The sequence below is a fragment of the Lacerta agilis genome, chromosome 8, assembly GCF_009819535.1.
Source record: "Lacerta agilis isolate rLacAgi1 chromosome 8, rLacAgi1.pri, whole genome shotgun sequence".
Classification (NCBI taxonomy): domain Eukaryota; kingdom Metazoa; phylum Chordata; class Lepidosauria; order Squamata; family Lacertidae; genus Lacerta; species Lacerta agilis.
Window position 1 is genome coordinate 79,101,824 of NC_046319.1, and position 21,498 is coordinate 79,123,321.

At 43.7% G+C, this 21,498-nt stretch overlaps 1 protein-coding gene across 1 annotated transcript; it reads right to left on the reverse strand.

The window, feature by feature from the left end:
• Positions 1 to 977: 977 nt before the first annotated feature.
• Positions 978 to 21,466, reverse strand: NAPA (NSF attachment protein alpha). The gene is made up of 11 exons (XM_033158495.1): positions 21,291 to 21,466; positions 12,720 to 12,802; positions 11,858 to 11,974; positions 8,542 to 8,588; positions 7,710 to 7,787; positions 7,283 to 7,338; positions 6,601 to 6,685; positions 4,923 to 5,027; positions 3,913 to 3,981; positions 2,908 to 2,958; positions 978 to 1,428 (listed from the first exon to the last, which is right to left on the reverse strand). Exons 1-11 carry the CDS (start codon positions 21,392 to 21,394, stop codon positions 1,327 to 1,329), a joined length of 897 nt encoding a protein of 298 aa, XP_033014386.1. The 5' UTR covers positions 21,395 to 21,466; the 3' UTR covers positions 978 to 1,326.
• Positions 21,467 to 21,498: the final 32 nt, after the last annotated feature.

The following is a 21,498-nucleotide window of genomic DNA, read 5'->3' on the forward strand; positions in this document are numbered from 1 at the left end:
TTTCTATAATCAGAGTTACTTGCTGGTGGACATTGTAAAACATGCAGCAGCACTGAATTTCACCCTCTCCCCCCCCCCTTTTGAATAAGAAAAAGTTCAACATGAGAATCCCTCATGAAGATATCAACCCTTTCGTCTCAACTACATGATAAAGTTAGGTGTTTTTTGTTTTTTTTAAAAGCCAACACAAGAGGAAATCCAGAAGTGGAGGGGGGAGGAAAGCTTTAGGACAATTAATACAGAACACAGAATACTTGGCAGAAGAATTGCTCCCTTCAAACTAAGCCTGAAGGAAAACCATGCAAGAGATGGTAGCTATCAAGACAGCCTGCACACACAGAATTACTAGCATTAAATAGGTTTTTGGCTACCTGCAGCATGGCTCAGGATTTGTCTGCCTCTTGCTACGCAGGCAACAGGAGAACAAACACCCTATATCCCCTAGTGACCGGCAAATGGATATGCATTACGACCCCATACTCGTGTAATATTGTATGGGTGACTGGCACCAACTTCTAAGGACAAGGGAAAGAGCAAGGGTAACTCTTTCCTACCTGAATTCAAGGTGGTAAACTGGAAAACACCGTATACACCACGTAAAGTATCTAGAATTTCTAGTTCTCATATGTCTGCCAGGACTTGAAATGGGGGTATGTGTGCCAGCCTCCACTTAAGACCCAGCTCAGACAGCTTCATGTCAATAATTAGAATTAGAAAGCAATGCTACCCTTTTTGGTGGGACAAGTATTTGATATGGGAAAAGGGGCTGCCATCCAATCACTGCCTGAGGGAGGGAGGGAGGGAGGTTGGAACTGCTCTGAAAGATGTGGTTTGAGGTCACGAGGATGGGGGCATCTCCTCTGCTGTACAGAAGAGGCTCCTTTCCACCCCAGGGCGAGCCTCCAACAAGTTCTCTTCTGGGAGAGAGGAAGGAAGCTGGTGCCATCATCTGAACCCACTAGCGAGACTTTCAAACGTTAAGCCATACAAATTATTTTAAAGCCATCGGAAGAAGGTAAAATGCTGGCTCAGAAAGCAACGCGCTCAGATCTGGGGAGGGGCAGCGAGGCAACGGAAATGAGAACTTCATGTTACAGCCTTCATGTCTCTCTCCAGCTGGAGTCAGTCCACGGGCGACACACTCCCTGGTCCTGTTTTCTGCAGTACTAAGAGGCGGCGGCAAGGAGAGAGGTGATGAGAAAGGGAGCAGTAATAAACCATTTGCCATTCAAGTCCAGTTCCTTTGGGCCAAAACCCCTCTCCTCCCCCAGAGCCGATCCACGCAGAGTTCTGCAGATGAGGGGCAGAGGGTCGTGGGGTAGTGGCTTAGCGTAGGTCCTCCTCTTCGCCCTGTATGGTTTTCTTGATGCGAAGGAGCATGGTGGTGAGCCACTGGTCCAAGCGAGAGATGGAGTCATACTCCTTCACCTGGTGGGGGGGCAAGAAGGAACAGAGATGCAATGAATTGTGCCTGTATTAACCAACTGCCACGGTGAGATCCTGCCTATGAAACCACATTCACATATGGAACCACTGGCAATATTCTATATAGCCTCTTCGCTGCCAGTACCATTATCTCTATTTTCTTACCAACACTTCACCATAAGGTCCTGAGGCGGGTTAGTGTTAACCATTTTTTAACTTTTCTGTGTTTTATTTCTTGTACACTGCTTAGAGACAATTGTAGTTAAGCAGCATATACATTGTAAGTTGTTTTAATATTGTTTTCAATGCTGTAACCTGCCCTAGGAAATAATAATAATAATAATAATAATAATAATAATAATAATAATAGTTGTTGCTGAAATATAATAAATATATTTAAAATACAGTATTAAAATCAGCTTAAAACATTAGCCAACCGATGGGGGGGGGGTTGTCCTAAAAATATGTATCTCAGGCACCAGCAAAGTCAAAGTAAAGAAGTATTGTCTTCAGCATATGACAGAAATTATATAATGAAGGTGCCAGGTGCACTTCTAGGGGGACGGAGGTCCACAACCTAGGGGCTGCCACAAAGAATGCCCTTTCCAGGGCTTTTACTACCAAAACCTTTGAGGATGGTGGAACCACCAAGAGGGCCCGCCTCTGCTGATCTTCACACCTAAGGTGAAAGGTGACCTTTCGGATATTTGGAGTCTGAGTCATTAAAAACTGACTTGCCTTCCTGTCATGCTAGGTCTGCTTGATCTGAACGCTTAAAAATGCCTTTCCTTGGATAAACAAATGAGTCTCTGAATCAAGGGTTTTAGCTTGGAAAGTAGACATGTGATTTTAAGTGTATGAAATACATGACAGCAGCTGGCTTTGCAGGAGAACTCGTCCTCCTTGCCACATATGCTAATGCTATCACCACCCCAGAAGCGGTTGTTAGCATCTGCTGCCGGAGATGCTATTTCCCCCCCACACACCCTTTCCCGCAAGGCTGGCACTCAAGGGGACTAAATCTGGCCCAGAGGCATCTAACTGCTGATCCCCATGTACCACCTGTGTTCTTGTGCGCATTGCTGCCTGCCTGCCCCACTTCAGAGCTGGTTGCTCTAAATAAAAACCAAGGTATTCTTACCACCTGAGGTCTGAAGGCAGCGTGTCTCCCAGGCACACAGAGAAGGTAAAAAGCTGGCGGCCCAGGAGAACGTGAGCCAAACTTACAGAAGAAACTAAAGCTCCCCCACCAGGCTAACCTGTTAGATTATAGCAGAGGTGGGGAACCTGTAGCCCTCTGGAGGCTGTTGAACTACAACTCCCATCGTACCCGGCGATGCTCGCTGGGGCTGATGGGAGATGTAGTTCAACCTGACTGAAAGGCCAGGTGTTCCCCACCCTTAGATTCTATGTTAACGGACACTAGATGTCACAGCGACCCTCCATGTTCACACGAGGCCCTTGAGGAAAACACAGCCTTACCGATTCAGTGTAGCTGTCAATGTTCTGTTCTTCATGAGCGTCCAGCAATTTCTGTGAGGGAGACAGAATATTGGTGAACTTATGCATCAGTTCCCAATTACAAGATGGCGAATCAGTGTCCCATTGCGCCCTAACAACTAACAGAAGATGATTTTTTTAAAAAAAGATGCTTTGGGTATAGATTCTTGACTGGCTGAATGTTATTCTGATAACAAGAGTGTATGTAATCATGCAATCTAGGACAGATCCTATTTTAAACGAGTGATGGGATGGGACAAAAAAACATGCTGCAAGATTTGAATGGCTTTGCATCTCCAGTCTTTTCGGTTTGTTTGATCTTCATGCTAAGGAGCACCTGTGTGCCTCCTCAACATCCCCCCATCCCAATCACCAACCTTTTGTTCGCCCATCCTTGCTGACCGCACAGAGAACCTCTCATTTCTTGCTCACTGGCATCTTAACCTTTGTACAAGAACACTGAAGAGCTTCACAAATTCAATCATAAAGTTTAAGTAATCTGATGCTGGAGTTCCCAAACTGTGGTCCACAGACCACCAGGGACTGCAAGCTCAAAGAACAGCAGGTGCAGCATAGTATATATTCATATTTATTTATTATTATATTTTCATTGCTTCTTTTAGTTCTCATATTGTATTTTATTATGTATTAGTACACATTATTTTATAATATATGGAATTCAAATTGGTATGCCATAAAATACACTATAATAAATAAAAGAGGCAATGAAAATACAATTTAAATTCATTTAGCATCTACAAATGCTACAACAGGCTGAAAAATCATTAAGTGGTCTGGCAAGTTTCTCGGCAATTTTTCTGTTGGAGGGGTATGGGAACCACTGAGATAATCCACGGTTTCCTTGTGTAGTTCAAGACTCACAAAACTTATTTTAGCCACCAAAAGGATGCTTTCTGACAGTGACCAGGACAGTAGCTCCTACAGATGTCTACATCAGCCTTTGAAGGCTAGATAAAAACTACTCACTTTAACCAGTTTGCACTCTCTGGAGTCCGAGAAAGCTGGGAACATTTCTTCATATTTCTGTATAGCCAACTGTTGTTTTTTTTTAATAAAGAGGAGAAGATAAAATAAGAAGAGAAATGCAAGCAGTTAGCTGTTGGTTATTCAAAGGCTTGTTAGTAGAGCTACTCAAATTTTAGAGACCAACACACTACAGAAGCCCCAGCTCCTTCCTCCAACATGCTGCAGAGCCCCCCATGACAGCGCTATTACACAAATACATTATCAACCTAGATCCTTGCTCCTATATGGCTTCAGTGACCCATAAGTTAAACACTGGTATTGCATGCTGTCAACATACAGACCGGTCTCACAAACCTCTGCCTCTCTCCTAAGAACAAGCTAAAAGAAGTCCTGTTTGTAGACTTTTGCATCAGGTTTGTGGTGGAAGAAAGCTAGAGAGCTATAGTTGCCCCCCCCCCACCTGCCGCTGTCCATATTCTGCCTTTGCCCATTCTGAACACATCCAGAGGAAACCAGGCCCATTAAATAAAGCAGGGGTTCCCAAACTGTGGTTCTTAGACCAACAGTAAACTACAGGCTCTACCAAGGTAGCCCGTGGCATGTCTGAATTTATGGTTGAAAACAGGAGCCAGCACATCCATTGCATTAGAAATATTGATTTAGAATTGCACTTCTATTGCTTCTTTTATTTCTTATATTGCATGTCACTGCATTACAGTTCAAATTCTATTGAATTCAAATAGCAATACAATAAAATATATGTAAGAAATAAAAACAGCAGTAAAAATGCAAGTAAAAATCTCACAGCATCTAGCACAGGACATTATGATTGCTATAATAGTCAGAAAATTAATTAAGTGGCCCCCACCAAGACCCTCATAAATTTTCAAGTGGTCTGTGGGGGGGAAGTTTGGAAACAGCCTAGACAGGCACTTGGGATGCTGGATCTTGGACACAAAGCTTAGGAATCTCTCTAGGAAGACAAAAAAACAAAAAACAGTTGCCCAGACCTTGGCGTTGAGCATGTCAATGCAGAAGTGGCAGAGTGCTGCCTTGAAGAAGTACTCCTTGGCGCTGTACTTCAGCAGAGGGCTGTCCATGGCGCTGGTGCCCACCTGGAGATGCCAAAGAAGAGCAATTCAAGCAAAGCTACAAGTTTAACTTGGGGCCCTGGAGACTCTGGCATTTGGTTCCCAGGACAGCAACAAGAGAGCAAGTATTTTCTGTGGTGGCTCCCCGTCTGTGGAATGCTCTCCCCAGAGAGGCTTGCCTGGTGCCACCACTACATGCCTTTAGGTGCCAGGCAAAAGCGTTCCTCTTTACCCAGGCCTATGGCTATTAACTAATCTATGGCCTGTGAAAGTATGGGTGGGTGGACTGTTATTATGATGGTTTTTTCACTATTAGGCTGTCTGTCATTATGTTTTTTAGTATGTTTTATCACTGATGTTCTGCACTGTGTTTTTAATGTTGTACACCACCCTGGGAGCTTGTGATAAAGAGTGGTATATACATTGAAATAACAACAACAACCATCATCATCATCACAACTCCTACTGCTCCTATGCCCGACTGGAACCCTTCTCTAAGTAGGACAAAAGCAGCAATATGGCCCTTCTGACCACGTAAGTTCTATGTAGATACAGTATGTTCATCCCTAACCACAAATGAAGAATGAACAGGGGCAGGTTTCAAAAAGGGAGCCTTCCCTTCAACGTTCTTTTTTTATGGAAGCATGCTATAAATTAGTGGCTGGATTCTTTTTTTTCTCAGTTGAGGAATTTTGAAGATGCCACAGAATTTGAGTGAGAATTGCAGGTTTTCTTCGAGGTAAATTGCTTCATCTTATAGCTATGAAGTGGGGATGTCCAAGTACAGAAAGAGGTGCAGGTGGGAGAAGAGGCAGGCTAAGACAGTAGCCCTGATTCCATTAGACAACCACTGTTAACAATCTCCCTGCAAATGATCAACAGCGAAGTGTTCAAACAGTCTACACCTGGCTACACAAGATGCTAACTGTGCTGAACATGATCTCCAGGAGACGTTGCTTGTCTGATTGGCATGAAAAAATTGTTCTGGAAGTTGCAAACTTTTTGAGCGGGCAACAGGAGGGAATAATCGTATGTACAGAACAAGCAGTGATAAGTCTTTCAGCCAAGGTTAAGTCTCAGGAGAAGGTGGTATTTTATAGTTGTAAAGTATCATTTCAGATTAAAAAATGCAATTCACTAGAACCATTATTTATTTTTCCTAGTTCCTGGTTTTCCTCCAGGTATCAGTATCCTGGGAGGTTTAGCTTTCATTTATGAGAAAAACTAAGCTTCTAGCCCTCATGCCTCAACATGCTTAGAAGGGTGAGAGATATCCCTGTAACCTCAATAATCAAGAGCTGAGTAAGCTTTCCAAAGTTTGGAAGGCTTCAGTACCTGCACATCTTACACATACCTGGGCCTACAGTTAGCAAAACCATGTTTATTCAGTTGATGGTATGCAGAAAATATGGACACATCAATATTCAACTAAGGTCAGAATTTGTATTGTCTAGATGTGCTATTTTAACTAAAACATGGGGTTACACCGCCCTGGCAATGGTTTCATTTTCATATGTTGTACGTCTTTTACCTTAAGAATCTGATTTAAACGAAGATTTGTGCTGGGAGGGGGAGAGAAGACGAGTCATAAACATACCTGCTCGTAGATCTCAATAGCTTTCTGGTACTGCTCCAGCTGAGCTGCGTAGGTAGCCACTTTCAGCAAACACTTGTTCGCCGAGCTGCAGGAAGAGAGAAAGAAGGAGCTGTAGGCACCTGGACAGGAGTAGCAACCCACCCATCTATCTGCCCTCCAGGGCTGTACGACCCCAGGAAAGACCAGATGAGAACAACCAGACCAAATCACAGAGGTCTCCAGGGTCAAGGGTGGTGGTGGTGTTTTTTAAAATAAAAAGGTTGCTTCCGCAGGGGAGAAATCAAACCCTGCCCCTTTCCCATGCTCCTATTGCTTAGCAAGGTGTACATTCAAGGACAACACATTTCTTGACTACTGTGTTGACCTCTTAGTGCTAACATCATGGAGGGAGGTGGCTTAACCCTCCACCAGGTGATCGATTCTGCTTGCAAATGACTCTCCTGTCTTCCGCCCACTCAATACAAGAAAAATTTGGGAGACATTTACATAGGTTAAGTGGTGGGCATGTTTATTAAGGCAACTTATACACTGCCCTCCATTAAGAAACATTCTAGGCTGGTTTACATAGAATTAAATGCTAAATTAAAAACCCAAACCTAAAAACAGAAGCCGTTCCAAAGCACCTACCCAACACAACCCTAAGGCAGAGAAGGGTACAAGAATACCAGAGTTCTTCAATTACCTATTAGATTCTTCACCTTTGTAGTAATCTGCAGCTTGCTCATAATGGGCTATTGCCTTGAAAGGAAGAAAATACAAAGAGAAACTGAATAAGAAATTAGACTGGACACATGAATTTGAGTTCAGACCAAAGGTGCAAATAACCAAATATTCCGCCTCCAATAGGCAGACAAGATGCTCCACAGGGAGCTCACAAGCAGGACAGAATGGCAATTATCCATCCCATGTGTTAGGGGAGTTTGTTGAAATCTGGATAGCAGCAGTTAGGAGCAGCAAAATCAAAGCACACTCTTCAAAATGTACCACGGTTCCTACATCTACATTGCTCTGGGAAGGGAATACTAAGGGAGCAGAGCAAGGCATGCCAGAGCAAGACGTACCTCTCTAGCAATTTGTTAGGACAAGGGGAAGTCCCCTTCTCATCATACCTTTTCAATATCCACCAGCTCCGTCTCATAGATCTCTGCTATCGTTATATGGTGCTTGGCTGCAATGGTGAAACGGCCCTAAAGGACAAAATGACAGGTGTGAAAAATGAACTGCCATTTCAGGACATCTGGGTACTTGTGTGCATCCCAATTTCAGGTGGTGAGTAGTCCTCAACCATGTTAAAAATTGGCAAATTCTTTAGAGAGTCCAGACTTCCTGCACTCTTGTGCTACATTTGCAAAACACACATTCATAGCCTTTAGGTACACGTTGGGTATATCAGAGCACACTCCCCGCCTCACAAATGTACAATTGTGAGGGATAGGCAGGTGTCATACACACAGACTTTGTGAAGGTTTATACACTAATTAACTTCTTTTAAGGACGTCTGTGCTAGAGATTACGCTTGCCGGCTTCAATGCATTTCTTGGTTTTGTTTGGCAGAGCAAGCTGCTTTGCACTCTAAGTACTGTCCATACTAGGTTATTTTATCAGTTCAAGGACATGCCTCCACCTCTCAGAAAAATCTTACAAAAGACGTACTGCAAATCCCCTGACAAACAGCACAAGCATCTGGTTCAGCCAGCCGATGCTAGCTCAAGATACCTTTCAACACAGCACGCCAAAAGCCCCATCCAATATGCTAATGTTTACCTGCACCATGGGAGGGCAACTCCCATACACAGAGAAAGTTTGCTGGACATCATGCCCCCCTTTGCAGTTTTAACATTGCCTCTTTAAATCAGACATACAAACATACACAAAACATTCCATTTTTAAAAAACGAACTTGTTTTTGAATTGCACAATACGTATATCAAAACAGGCTTACCATGTCTGTGTAGATCTCAATAGATCTGAGGAGACAGTTAATGGCCTCTGTAAAAACAGAGAAAGAGGTAGCAATTTTAAACATAGCAATCTAAGGAAATAAAACCATCTGGCAATGCGGCTCCTCTGTCCTCCATGAAAGGGACAATGCTGTGAGTATATTTATAGCACACTTCCCACCCTGGGGATCAAAAGCCACTCAAGGAAAGCTGCTGAGGCCCACAGATCTTATGGGAATTGAAAGACGGTAGCAAGCTGGTTTGGAGAATTGATGGGTTCTTATCATCACTGCTTGGGGTTCTGTTCTGTATTCTCCCTTCCGGTAGGATTGGATACAATTAGAATGTCACCACATCCTACTCAGAAGGAAGATGCTACACTTGGTCATTCTGCAAAACACATTCATACCCAGTGTCCAAGGATTAACAGGGTGGATTCCAGTGCTGACCTTGTTCCCTCCCCCCCCCCCCCACCAATATTAAATTCGTTTACTGCTTTTCCAGAAACAATACAAACCAACAGCAAAACATCAAAGTTATCGTAGCTATGCTGCCCTTGTGTAGTCAGCTGAAGAACTTCAGTATTGAATATATTTAAACTAATGTGTGTCCTGACTCATAGCTGTCAACCCTCCCTGCTGTTTCCCAATGCTATAATAAGGCAATTTCCCGCAAAAAAGGGAAAGGTTGACAGCTATGGTCCTGATCACGCACAGAATTGGATACTGTGAACTCCAGCCATTTGCTAAACGGCAGCTTCTAATTTCATTGTTTTAAATTGGCAGTTGTTTCAAGCATAGCAACAAGCCACTCTTGAAAGCTCAGAAACAACAAGAAAAGGATTTGGATGGAAATTTAAATGGCGAGCACAGGATTACTACAGAATTCCCTCCTGCCCCCTCAACACATTTTATTATGTTTGGTTTAACTTTGTGTTTGTATTTTGGACATTTATGTACACCACCCTAGCAGCCAGATCTGGATAAAAACACCATTTTAATGTTTCCAAAATAAAATAAATGGGCAATCCAGTCTTTGGTGGCTGACAAATGAGAATGAGAACAAATAAAAAAATCACAATCAGGCATAAAAGGGGTATTAAAAAGAAGCAAATAATTTAATTAGAAATGGAACAAAGTAAGACTCCTGGGAAAAGGAAATGTGTTTATTCAGTGTTAATATTTATTGAGTGTTAAAATGACATCGAAATAGTTGCCAGGAGTGTCTGGGGAGTGTGTGTCAGTGTGCCAACCTTGAAAAAGTATTTTCAGTCAACTGTCGCACCTTATTGCGTGGGGCCACCCTAGTAGGCCCTCAGAAGACATTAAGGTCCAAGCAAGAGTGTGTGGACACAGGCAATCCCTCAGGATGGATTTAAATGGTCAAAACCAGCCCCTATAAGCAGAATCAGGCTAGTGAAGCCAAGAGGTGCAAATCTGCACAAGTTATCTGGCAAATTTTGGAAGAGTGGGTGAGAACTACATTGTGTGTACAGAGCTCTCATCTAGACTGCATGTTATACCAGGAGCGCATGCAATGCCTCTCCTTTCTGCACTTCTCCCCTGAGAAATCAACTGTTCACGGAAAGCAGAAGATCCAACGCAAGAGGATGTAGGTGCCAAGATGGGATCCCTTTTCATCATATTAACCACCCCACAGACCTGGTGCATCAGCGCAGGCATCCCACACCCCCAGGCTGCTCCACCTCCACCAGGCACAATGACAAGGACGAGGGTGGCTCTTTAGCTCTGCTACTGCAGCCGATAATCAGAATGCAAATCTCCAAAAGATTAAGCAAATCCCTGGGGAGGATTAAATTTGTTTTCTCCTCAGGTTACTTTATCATCTTTTATCCTGAAATTGCTGCCTGAGTCTAGGCAGCTGCAGAGGAGGGCTCTCCCCTCCTCGTTTGTCTGTCTTTTCTGCTAATTGTTGCCAGCAGACATGCACATGAAATCCCAGAAGGGGGATCCTCTTCCCAAACAGGCCTTTGGCCTCAAGACTACAATGGAGCAAAGGCTCCATATAACCCAGTTGCTGTGCAGAGAAAGAAAAAAATTAGTGAGAAGAACATGAAAATGCCCCTCCTCATAACTGCTGCTTTCAAAGGAGTATAAAAAAGACATCTGGACTTGATTCTACCTTGAAGTCACATACTAATGACAAACACACAGGTGGGTGAATTTGAGGAACAGGCACTCTATGCAAGGCTCACAGGCACCTTTATACCAAAAGGGTTGTGCATATATGCAGGTGAAGGGAGACAAAAGATCTCCTGCAAAGGTGGAACCTGAACATTTAAGGCACAATGTACTCATGGACTGATATGGCATGTTTAGTATCTGTGAGGCTTGCACAAGCCTGGCCAGGGGGAGGCCTGTCAACTTGAAGCTCTTATGCAATGCTGCAGGCGACTGAGGATTCAAGCTAAAGCAGGACATCTCAGTGTATAATGCAAGGAAGCCAGCTGGCACAGTAGCTTTTGCCCTTCAGCAACCTACGTGACTTGCAGCTTTAGAGAGAATGTACATATTAGCATTTAGCAGTTAAGCACCACAAGTCCAGAAGTCCAATACAATGGCTGTGTTCAGATGATTGTAGCTTGGCTTAATGAAAAGAGACACATGCAAAGAAAGCAATTTTAACTCCTTCCTTGAAATGTAGTGGCTCTAATTTGCCCCAGTTTCCCATTTCATTTGAACTGGTATACTATGGTTACAAGATTCAAAACAAACCAGGATCTTAAACCAACTCCAAATCTTCACTGAGGTTCTCTACAAAGAAGAGGGCTGCATGGGCAGGCAAGAGACTTGTGTGTATCTCATCTTATTAAACTGGGGGGGGGGGAGGATTCCTTCCAGTAGCACCTTAGAGACCAACTAAGTTTGTTCTTGGTATGAGCTTTTGTTGGTCTCTAAGGTGCTACTGGAAGGAATTTTTTAATTTTATTTTGTTTTGACTATGGCAGACCTACCTGTAACTGTTATTAAACTGAGATATTATCATCTGAATGCAGCAGTTGTCTTCCCTTCTCATTTATGTGAACATAAATATGAATAAGTATATGGATACACAGACTGTGCAATCCATGCAGTTCCACCCAAGGCTTGGTGTACTCTGCATGATAGTGACCCAAATTCTGCAATTTAAACACATTTTGCAATCACGCTTTCTGCATCAAATACACAAGTGTGTAGAATATTTCGGGAGGCATGAATAGGCCTTGTCTCACAGACTACCCTCCCAGCTCCAGCCTGAGGAGCAAATCCCACTACAGTTTTGAGGCTGTATAACTTGCCTAATCCACCTTTTTCTTACCTTGAGGATCAGCTTTCTTGAAGGCATTACCAGCATCCACAAAGCTCATGGCCGCATCATGCTTGTTCTGCAGCTGGAGATGCAACTGAGCAGCCTGGCAGAAAGCATTCCCTGCAGCTAGGTGGAGAGAGAAAGGGCCTGTGAGTATACAAGGCCTGGAATTTGTCCATGCACATAACATCAAAATTCTAAAACCAGAACTGTGAAGCTGCGGAAGAGGCTTCAAGTTAAAAGCAAGAGAAAGGTGGCACAAGTGGTCAAGGCTTACTCCTGCAACCCTTGTGTTGCCATATGTCCATACAGGTAAAACCAAGAGGACTTGACACATACCTGCAGAGCTCTGATTTAATCTTACAGCACCCATTCAACCACCACCTTATCAAACAGTGATGACCTCATGTCAAATCCAGGAAAAGAGGCAGAGATAATTTGCCTTTTACCTTACATAGGCAGTCCAACCCATCAGCTCAAGACCAGTGGTCTATACTGACTGACTGGCTGCTGCTGTCCTCTCTAGTGCTTCAGAGAGGTCTTTTCCAGTCCTACCTGGAGATGCCAAGGATTGATGCTTAAAATGCCAAGCATGTCCTTTACCACTGAGCTATGGCTCTCCCTACTAAGAGAGAATGCCATAAATCTTAGTCTAGGGTTTCACAAGAAACTGGGCCAAGACAGCAGGCTCTCCTCCCACACTTGCTGGGGGATATTATAGGTATATTATATTATAGGTCCATATTATTTTGAAAACCTATGTCTCCTGCTTTTTAGCCCAGGGACTATGCATCTCTATTACAATGAGAATGAGACCTATAATGCAAGGCAAGGTTAATAAAAGCAAAGGGTGAGAGATAATGTTACGTACCACTCCAGTTCTTGGCCATTTTAAACATATTGGCCGCTCTTGCATAAATATCACATGCTTCCTCGACCCTGGAGGAGCCACCCCTAGAGAGGAAAGAAGAGATACCAGTGAATCAACTTGCTGCACTGGCAAACAGAACCATGCCTTACCCACATTAGAATGCTACACAGCTTTAGACTGGGTCTGCACCCACGAATATAAGGACACAGAACGAGAGATATTGAGAGATGCATAATTCACTTCTCCCTTTTTATGATTTCTATCATAGAAAAGTGCCGTAAAGTATACAATTCAAAGAAATAAAAACTAGTGACTTCCCAATACAACACAGGAATATTAATAACAGACCAGGTAAACACCTTGCGTGCTAAAGAACCTATCTAAACAAGAAGGTCTTCACTGAGCACCTGAATGCCCCTAATACAAGGTTCCTCAGTCTTATGTGCTGTATTGTGATGATTAAGGCAAGAAAGAAACCACACTCTTAAAGCCCATTTGAGCCCTACGATTTACACTGCACTTTCTTCTGATCCGAGGAATAGGTGCTCCGTGAGGTATATTCCACAAAGAGGTAAGAGGCAAACAAAAATTTCCATACGAAAAAATGACAGCTTTGCCCTAAACCCCCAACGTTCTTCAAAACAAGATTCCCTGCCCACCACGACACCACATTCTTCTACTGAACAGACATATCCATGTCTTCACTAAATGCCAAGGATTTGGTTCTTCTGAAAATTTATTGCAGATGGCAAGTAACTAGACCTTGCCAGAAGTTTCAGCTTCGGCAAAATGAGTCCTGTGGTTAGAAAGAGAAGCATCATCAGGCCAAGGTTTCTTCTGCCACGAGAAGAGAAGAGGCCCAGAGTAAAGGGCAAGAGCGCACAGAAGAACAAACGTAATACAGATCTTAACAGATGTTCCAAACACACACAACAGTTAAACCGTCAGTCACCTACAAAACAATGTACAGATTCTGGTCTGGGTGATTTCCACACTATAGGGACTGGAAAAGCAGGCTTTGCTTACAGCCTCCAAGCAAAGGCAAGATGTCAATTATGGTTTAGTTCACTGGGACTGTGAGATAGATTCCTGGTCTAGGAGGCATCTGGCCATTGCACAATAAACAGTGGAACAGTACAGTCCTCTGGACATCTCTCCCAGAAGTGGCTCTCAGAAGTCCAGCCCCAGAGCTCCAGGATCCCACCCAGGAAAACTTGGGTTCAAAAACCAGAAAGCTTATGCGTACTAAGACACTGGTAACAAAGAGACTGGGTTACTATGATGCACTCTATGTGGAGCTGATCTTCATCCAAAAGCTCCAGTGGCTAGATTTTTGTGCTTATAAGCTGTTTTAAATTGTGTTTAATGTTGTTACCAACCCTGGGACCCTAGAGTGAAGGGCAGGTGTCTAATCACAATCGTAACTGGAGCAAATGGCATGTGATACCTCTGCTAAAACATCTGTACTAGCTGCACATATGTTACTTGGCCGGGTTCATGGTTATTGTATTAACATACAAAGCCCTGAACAACTTGGGTCTAGAGTATCTTAAAGACCACCTGCGCCCTTATATTCCAGCTTGAACATCAAGATCATTTGGAAAAACCGTGTAAGTTGTCCCCTCCCCTGTGGTTCAGAAGCCCAACTGGCTCCAATGTGAAGTTGAGTATTTAATGTCATTGGTTACACACTGTGTAATAGTCATCCAGCAGAGGTTCAGCAGGCATCCTTGCAGCTAATTTTCAGGTAACTCTTGAAGGCTTTCATGACAGGAAGCCTATCTTTTTCTACATGACAGCCATTTTTTATTATTCTGTATTGTTTTTATGGTGTTTTATGGAACTTCCATTATTTTGTTGAACACCTCCTTGTTATTTTATACGAGGAGGTATTCTATAGTTTCATAAATAAAAATATTTTGGATTCCTAGCGCCAATCTCATTTCCTCAGTCTTGTGTAGCATAGTATTTTATTAAGTGCCTAGCAACTTAATTTCCTAGATGAAGAGTCTCAATTTCTAGCCAGGTATTATTTGCAGTCAATGTCATTCCTCTTTCTCCAAAGTCTTCTGGATCACCCAAACGGGATCTTCCCAGCATAAAGTGAGATGAGACACTGCTGTTTGTCCTTTCCAAAGCCCAGTACAAACTCCACTACAAAGAAAAATGACCCCTTATTTTCTTCCAAGTCCTCTTTAACTCTTCGAAGGGAATTTAAGGGAGGGAATTTGTGTGTCAGGTACTGTGGGGGGGGGGGAATTTGTGTGTCAGGTACCGTGGGGGGGACAATCATCACTGGCAACCCAGTTTATAAAAATCCATCCTAAATGTGCACTCTCTCTTTCACACACACCAAATATACAAAGAGAGAACACTACAGTATTGAAAGGAATTTTTAAAAAGCAACACCGGTGAACACTTTAATCCACAGAATACCCTGACTGAAATCTCCTCTGCTCAAAAACGTTTAATGAGGTATGTATTCTTAAATCCTTTAAAAGCCAACACAGACATTCTCATATATTTGACCTCAATCTCAGCCTCTGGGGAAAAGCACACCCATAACTCGAGATCCATATTATTACAACAGGGCTCCATACACTTCACAAACCTCAAGCAATTTAGCAATCATAGCCGTCAACCCAGGAATTGAAGGTTTGTCAAGACATTGACTAATATCTCACTCTTCTCTTTCTGAGCACTGCAATTCCCAGAACATGAAAGACATATACATGGCTTCTATGACACTTGCAGATTGACCAAGGCATGTTCTTTCAGAAGCAAAGCCCTTCTGAGTTCAATGAAGAGTACTTCTAGTCGCTGAGCCCTAATCTGACCTAGGAATCTATTCCATAACACAGAGACTATTAATCCCCCAACACAAGCACACAAATACTCAAAGTTTTTACCTCTGAATGTTAAATATTCACCATTAAGCTTGGCACCTTTGTGGCTTGCAAAGGAAGAATTCCAGGTGCAGAAACAAATGGCCTTTTCATTTTTAGCACCCTGTTTTGTCATCTCCCCTCCACCTTCCTACTTCATCTCACCAGCCTTCCTAGAAGTGACTGTTTTCCTCCCACGGAAAATCACCAGTCCCCGATACACCAGGCTCTTCCCCCCCCCCCAAGTCTGTGAGAATTCATTATCTACTTCAGCTCCTTGCATCTCAAGGCCCAGATGTGTATTATGTGCAAGAGGAAGCTGGCCTTGAGTCACCAGCTCTGTCATGTGCCCTCCATTCCCTTGCCTGCCCCCCGACTAGGCAGCGGTGGCAATGGCTGCTTCAATAACAGATATTGCCAGCAGGAAAAAAACAAGATGCACAGCCGGAAGAACTGCAAGCGCAGACCAGTTCTCCTCCTTCTTAGCCCACAGGTTATAATGCAACAGCCACCAGCTACGTCAGCCTCCATCGAAGCATTATTTTCAAGAGGGAAGAAGCAAAAACATTTCCCACAAACACCATTACTTTTACCACAAATAACTGAAGGGCAACTAACCCTTCCATTACACACATCCATATCAAAGCAAAATGCATCTCTTGCTGCTGTGCTTTTCCACTTCAAGCAATCATTTAATTCATCCCAAACTACATATTATGCAATAAGAAAGCATAAGGGTCCTCTTGCCTCTTGAATTTGACAGTTAAAGAAAACAGATCCTTTTCTCTGAGGGAAGGCATATTCTATCAGGGACATGTGATACAGTCTGTTTTAAAGTGATGCTGATTTTGCTATGTTTTTAAGTATTACCAAATATTACTGACCTTTTAATCTTAATTGGAATGCTGTTTTAATAACATTTTAGTTAACTGCAATATATCAGCATTTTAAATAAACAAATAAAACACAGCAAGGATTTACTTCACAAAATTCAGAACTGAAAGGCTTAGCAAAGTTTTTATTTTAGGCAAATACAAGATTCCTCAAGGTAGGTCTGTGCATCAGAAGCCAGCCTGTTTGACTCTTACTGCCTTATCATTTATGGCCCTCACCACTCCCGAGTTCATTCAGCCCAGGGACACCCAATCCCTCTTGTGAAATTCCGCTGTCCTTCAGCTTTTTGGAGCATTCAAGTTTGGGGGGAGGAGGAGGTTATTAGCAGTTTCTACCATTTCACTCCAATAAATACGGGGCTGCAGAGAGTGACGGACACATAAAAAAGGGCAGATTCTGTATCCTGTTGTGCCCTTAACTGCTAGCCTGCTGCCATGTATAGCTTATCCAAGATCTCCCTTTACTACCATTCCCCCTTTTTCTCAAGGCTTGACACTGTTATTAAAATTGTATGTGTGTGACTAATGGGTACGCCTAACCCAGACAATGCTACTACTAGTCTGTGGGTGGTGGAAGACATCCATCATGTCACACACTTCAGACTCCCCAGTAAGCCTGGAACCAAGTCCCAGGTTTTAAAATTATTTTTTAGTTCGTGCCAGTCTCAACAACTATTTTCAGACAACTGCAATGTTCCAAGTTAGGCAGACAGCCATGCTGTGTTCTTATTCATGATCCTATCCTCCCTCTTCCTAGGGAGAGGAGAAGAGAAGGTCCATCTTTCTGTAAACCATGCCTTCCAACATTTTTGCTTCCACCTCCTAAAGGCTTTTACCCTTTCAAACAGCACTGTCTCCAAAATGCTACTAGCAAAGTAGATGTAGGCTGGTCTTATTGCAGGCTCATTCAGAAGAGTCTCCATATTGTTAAATAAGCACTGGTGTGTGCAAGAATATAATCTCAGCTACTTAACAGTACTAGCACACATTCAGAAAAAGCATACCGTAGCTAGAATCAGGGCGATTAGTATCAGGGAAACTAACAAAGCTTCCCAGGATGACAAAAGCTCTGACAGATTTGCCAGTCACTATTCATTACCTGTACAGATCCTTAATCCCAGCACAACACTGTATTAGTCTTGCACAACCCCTCCTCTTAAGCATAAGGCAGCTTGCTGTCTTATGAGAAATACACTTGCGCCTTAACCACTCTTCTATCTTGCAGCTGGAAAACTACAACAGTAACAGAAACTAAGCCAAATCACAGGGGCTTCAATAAACTCATCTGCCTCCTGTCAAGGTAGCAGCTCCCACCAGCAGTGTTATCCCAAATCCTAGTTATCTCACCTGGGCTCAGCAAAAGAAGCTATGAAGGGGGAAATTTGGAGAAATAAGAAAGGCTTGGGATTGTTATTCCGTATTCAAACTCACAGCAGTGGGGAGCGGGGGAAGCAGAAGAAAAGAAAAAGTATTAGGACCTTTATTTTTATGGAGCAGCAGCATTTAGGCTACATTGCATCACACATTAGACTATGGTTTAGGCAGTTTCTTCTAAGTTTCTATGCAGGTTATGCATACAAGCATCTTCTGTCATCAGCCAGGTCTCTAGTTACCAAAGTATTGGGAAACAACCACCATCCTAATGTAATTAAAAGTGGGAAATGTACAGGATTAATGTCTTCCGCACAGAAAGGAAGCAAGGCCCACATGATGAAAACCAGGTGAATGGAGTTGCTTTAATTCAGGTGCTTTGTAATGGGTGCTTTGTTTTATATTGTCTATTTTATTGTTCTTACTATGGTCTGCACTCATCTCCTAAGGGAGGAAGGACAGAATATAAATGACTTCAAATATAAAAGTTTACAACTGTTTCAAATTCATAAGCAACACATGTACAGCACTGACAGGAACCCTGCAAGGCACACACTGGTCTGGATCTTAAAACTATTCCATATGGCTGAGGGGGCTTCCACAGATACAGTCAGTGGAGTTGGTCACAGCCTTAATTCAGAGCGCTCTGACTCGCAAGACCGTCACTTTTTGACTATTAGAATTTCACCTGTCCCACCCAACCCGTTCCCAAATAAAGCTGGACCTACAGCCTCTTCAATCACCATAATACCCTTCACTCAAAGAACAAACTAGAGGATTCCCACAGTTTCAACAGCAATCACTTAAGCTCACTGCAATGAAGTTACCCCTCCATAATATTAGAAAATCGCCTCCCAATCAACTCAACAAATTCCTCTTGCTCCCACTTTACCCAACAGCTCCTTCCTTCAAAAAGCTCCCATAACATTGCCCTGAAACACCTCTCTTGCCTGCAATACACCTCAACCAATCCTCAACACATTACTCCAATTAGCAGGATCTCCTGTCATCACACTGTCCTACAATAGCCTATTTTCTTCTCCCTTCTCTTCACCAACTTTCTGGTCTCTTCACCAACTTTCTGATCTTCCAACTCACAGATGTCAGCAGCCCTTCCCCTATGCATTACTTGCACCTTCTCCCAATTTAATCTGCTTCCCAGAACGTTCCCTGACCATTTCAACTTGACAGCCATTCAGTTTATCTCACCCAATCCCTTTCTTTAATTATGCCCCTCCCACCAGCTAGGTTTCTACATTTCCAGCTACCTCCATCCTCATTTTAGTCTCCTTTAGCCAATGTTATTTTTTCTGTAAATAAAACTATAGACAGTTTCAGAACTCCTCAGATTTTCTGCTGAATGTTGGCTCACCTCTTCCCCTGGATATATAACCTTGAACAATGGCTTGTGAGGAGCCACAGACTTGTGTGGTTTAAGGTCTACCTTCTTGAGTCAGAACTCCAGCAGTGATCTGCTTCCAGACCAGCCACACAGCTAGACACACTGTTAACCTCCATCCCAACCTACCTTCCAATATATACTTTCCCACTCACTATTATCCATCCTTAGTGCCACTCTCATATTTGTTTATAGAGACTCCACCATGGGGCTCTTATTTCCTTCTCACATTCGACGAAGGGTGTCCCCCTCATTACCAGTGGGAGCTAGTCCATTTTGGGCAAATGACAACCTAAGCAAACCAGCTCCCACCTGACTGCCTTCTTACTTTGAGTTAGTTAGGGGATGGCATTGCCTGCCGCTGGCTGCAATTACTGTTGATTCTCCTTTCTCCTGCCCTACCAATCTCAATGGACACCAGCCACTAGTATATTATCTCCCGCTCACCCACACTGGCAATTCATCACTCCCACCAAAGAGCTAGGATAGCTCAGTCAGTAGAACATGTGGGTTCGAGCCCCAAGTTGGGGAAATAACAAAAACATTATTATTTATATGCCAACCATCTGACTGGGTTGCCCCAGCCACTTGGGGCAGCTTCCAGCAAAACATAAAAACGCAATAAAATATCAAACATTAAAAACTCCCTTATATAACAATGCCTTTAGAAGTCTTCTAAGGGCTAGATGACCCTTGGTGTCCCTCCCAACTTTACGATTCTATGATTTGTCAAGCTGTCACTCATTCCCTCTCACTGTCTTCACACTTCATTGCCACTTTCCCACAGTGACACCCCTCACAATATATCCCCACACAACCATGTGTGCACTTCCTGCATTTCCACATGACCCAATACCCCCACAGTCTCATTACTAGAGGTAGCTGGTTTTAGGGAGAGCAAAACACTGTCCCACCAACCCAGCTCAGCTGGTGTTTGCCCACTTTGCAAACTGACCACTTGCGACTAAATGAAGATGCCCATCTGGAGGTGCTTATCTGGGGATGTTTGGATCTTTACTGCAACACATCCTGTAGAATTTTATCTGCACAATCAAAATGAATATCAGGAACCAAAAAGCCCCATTGATAACTGTTACTTTCGAGCCACCTGGCCCAAAAATGGCAGTTAGGCATTCTGTTTTGGTGACGGTAACCCTAGTTTAAGGAGCCATTTGGTGCCTAACTTATATGAGTTTTTAACACTGCTCCAAATCATCCCCCACCCAGCTGCCTTCTTTCTTACAGTACATGGTGGTGGTTCTGCCTGCCATTGGCTCTGGCTCCACCTTCTGACAGTCCTCCTGCCTTCCACCCTACCAGTCCCAAAGGGCACCAGCCACCAGAGTTTATTACCACAACTCCAATCCCCAATACACAAGCATGTACATACCAGAGCTTTATCAACCTCACCAGAAATCCATTAACCCGTCAAGGGAAAGTTTTTTTTTAGTGTGCTATGTTGTACTGTGCTATTGCTACTTTTTGTTGGGGAACCGCCCAGAGTGGCTGGGACCAACCCAGTCAGATAAATAGGGCTGCCATATTTTGAAGAGAGAGAGAGAGAAAAGAGGACATTCTGACGGCTCTCACTTTAAATACCCCCATATTATATATAGGCTACAGAAGCTGTAATAGATTGCTGGGGGGGGGGCAGGAGAAAAGAAGGGGGAAATCAAGCCACCACATGTCTATATCCAGAAAGTAGAGCCAGAGACATTTTGGCCAGTTAATAAAAAAAACAAAAAAAACGACCGGGAGAGAAATTTTACCCCTGAAAAGAGGATGCGTCCTGGGAAAAGAGGACACATATCATCCCATTATTACAATTATTATTAGGACCCCGCCGCTCGCTCGCTCCCACTCCGTCCCCTCCCCCGCAGGGACACCCTTCAGAAATGACACCCCCCCAACCGCGCGCGCGCGCACTTCCCGCATTCCCACATGACCTAACGCCCCGCAGTTTCTCTTCCCCGACACCCGGCCCGCCTCTCCCTCGCCGCCTCGCCCTACTCGAGGGCCTCACCCGAACAGCCCCGAGAAGAAGCCTTGGGAGCCGCGCACTTTCTTGTCCGCTTCGGCGAGCAGCTGCAGCGCCTCCTTCTCTTTGCCGCTCGTATCCATCGCCATGGCCGCCTGAGGGAGGGAGGGAGACGACGACGACAGCGGAGGTTGGAGTGAGGAGGGTCCGTGACTCGCCTTCCGCCGACTTCTCCTCACACTGACGGAGAGAC

Excerpts from the sequence above, each read along its gene's own strand:
- NAPA (XM_033158495.1), bottom strand. The coding sequence starts at position 21,394 with ATGGCGATGGATACGAGCGGCAAAGAGAAGGAGGCGCTGCAGCTGCTC. Across the intron at positions 7,788-8,541 it reads TTGAGATCTACACAGACATG|GGCCGTTTCACCATTGCAGC; the intron begins GTAAGCCTGTTT and ends TTTGTCCTTTAG. Across the intron at positions 1,429-2,907 it reads TTGACAGCTACACTGAATCG|GTGAAGGAGTATGACTCCAT; the intron begins GTAAGGCTGTGT and ends CCCCCCCACCAG.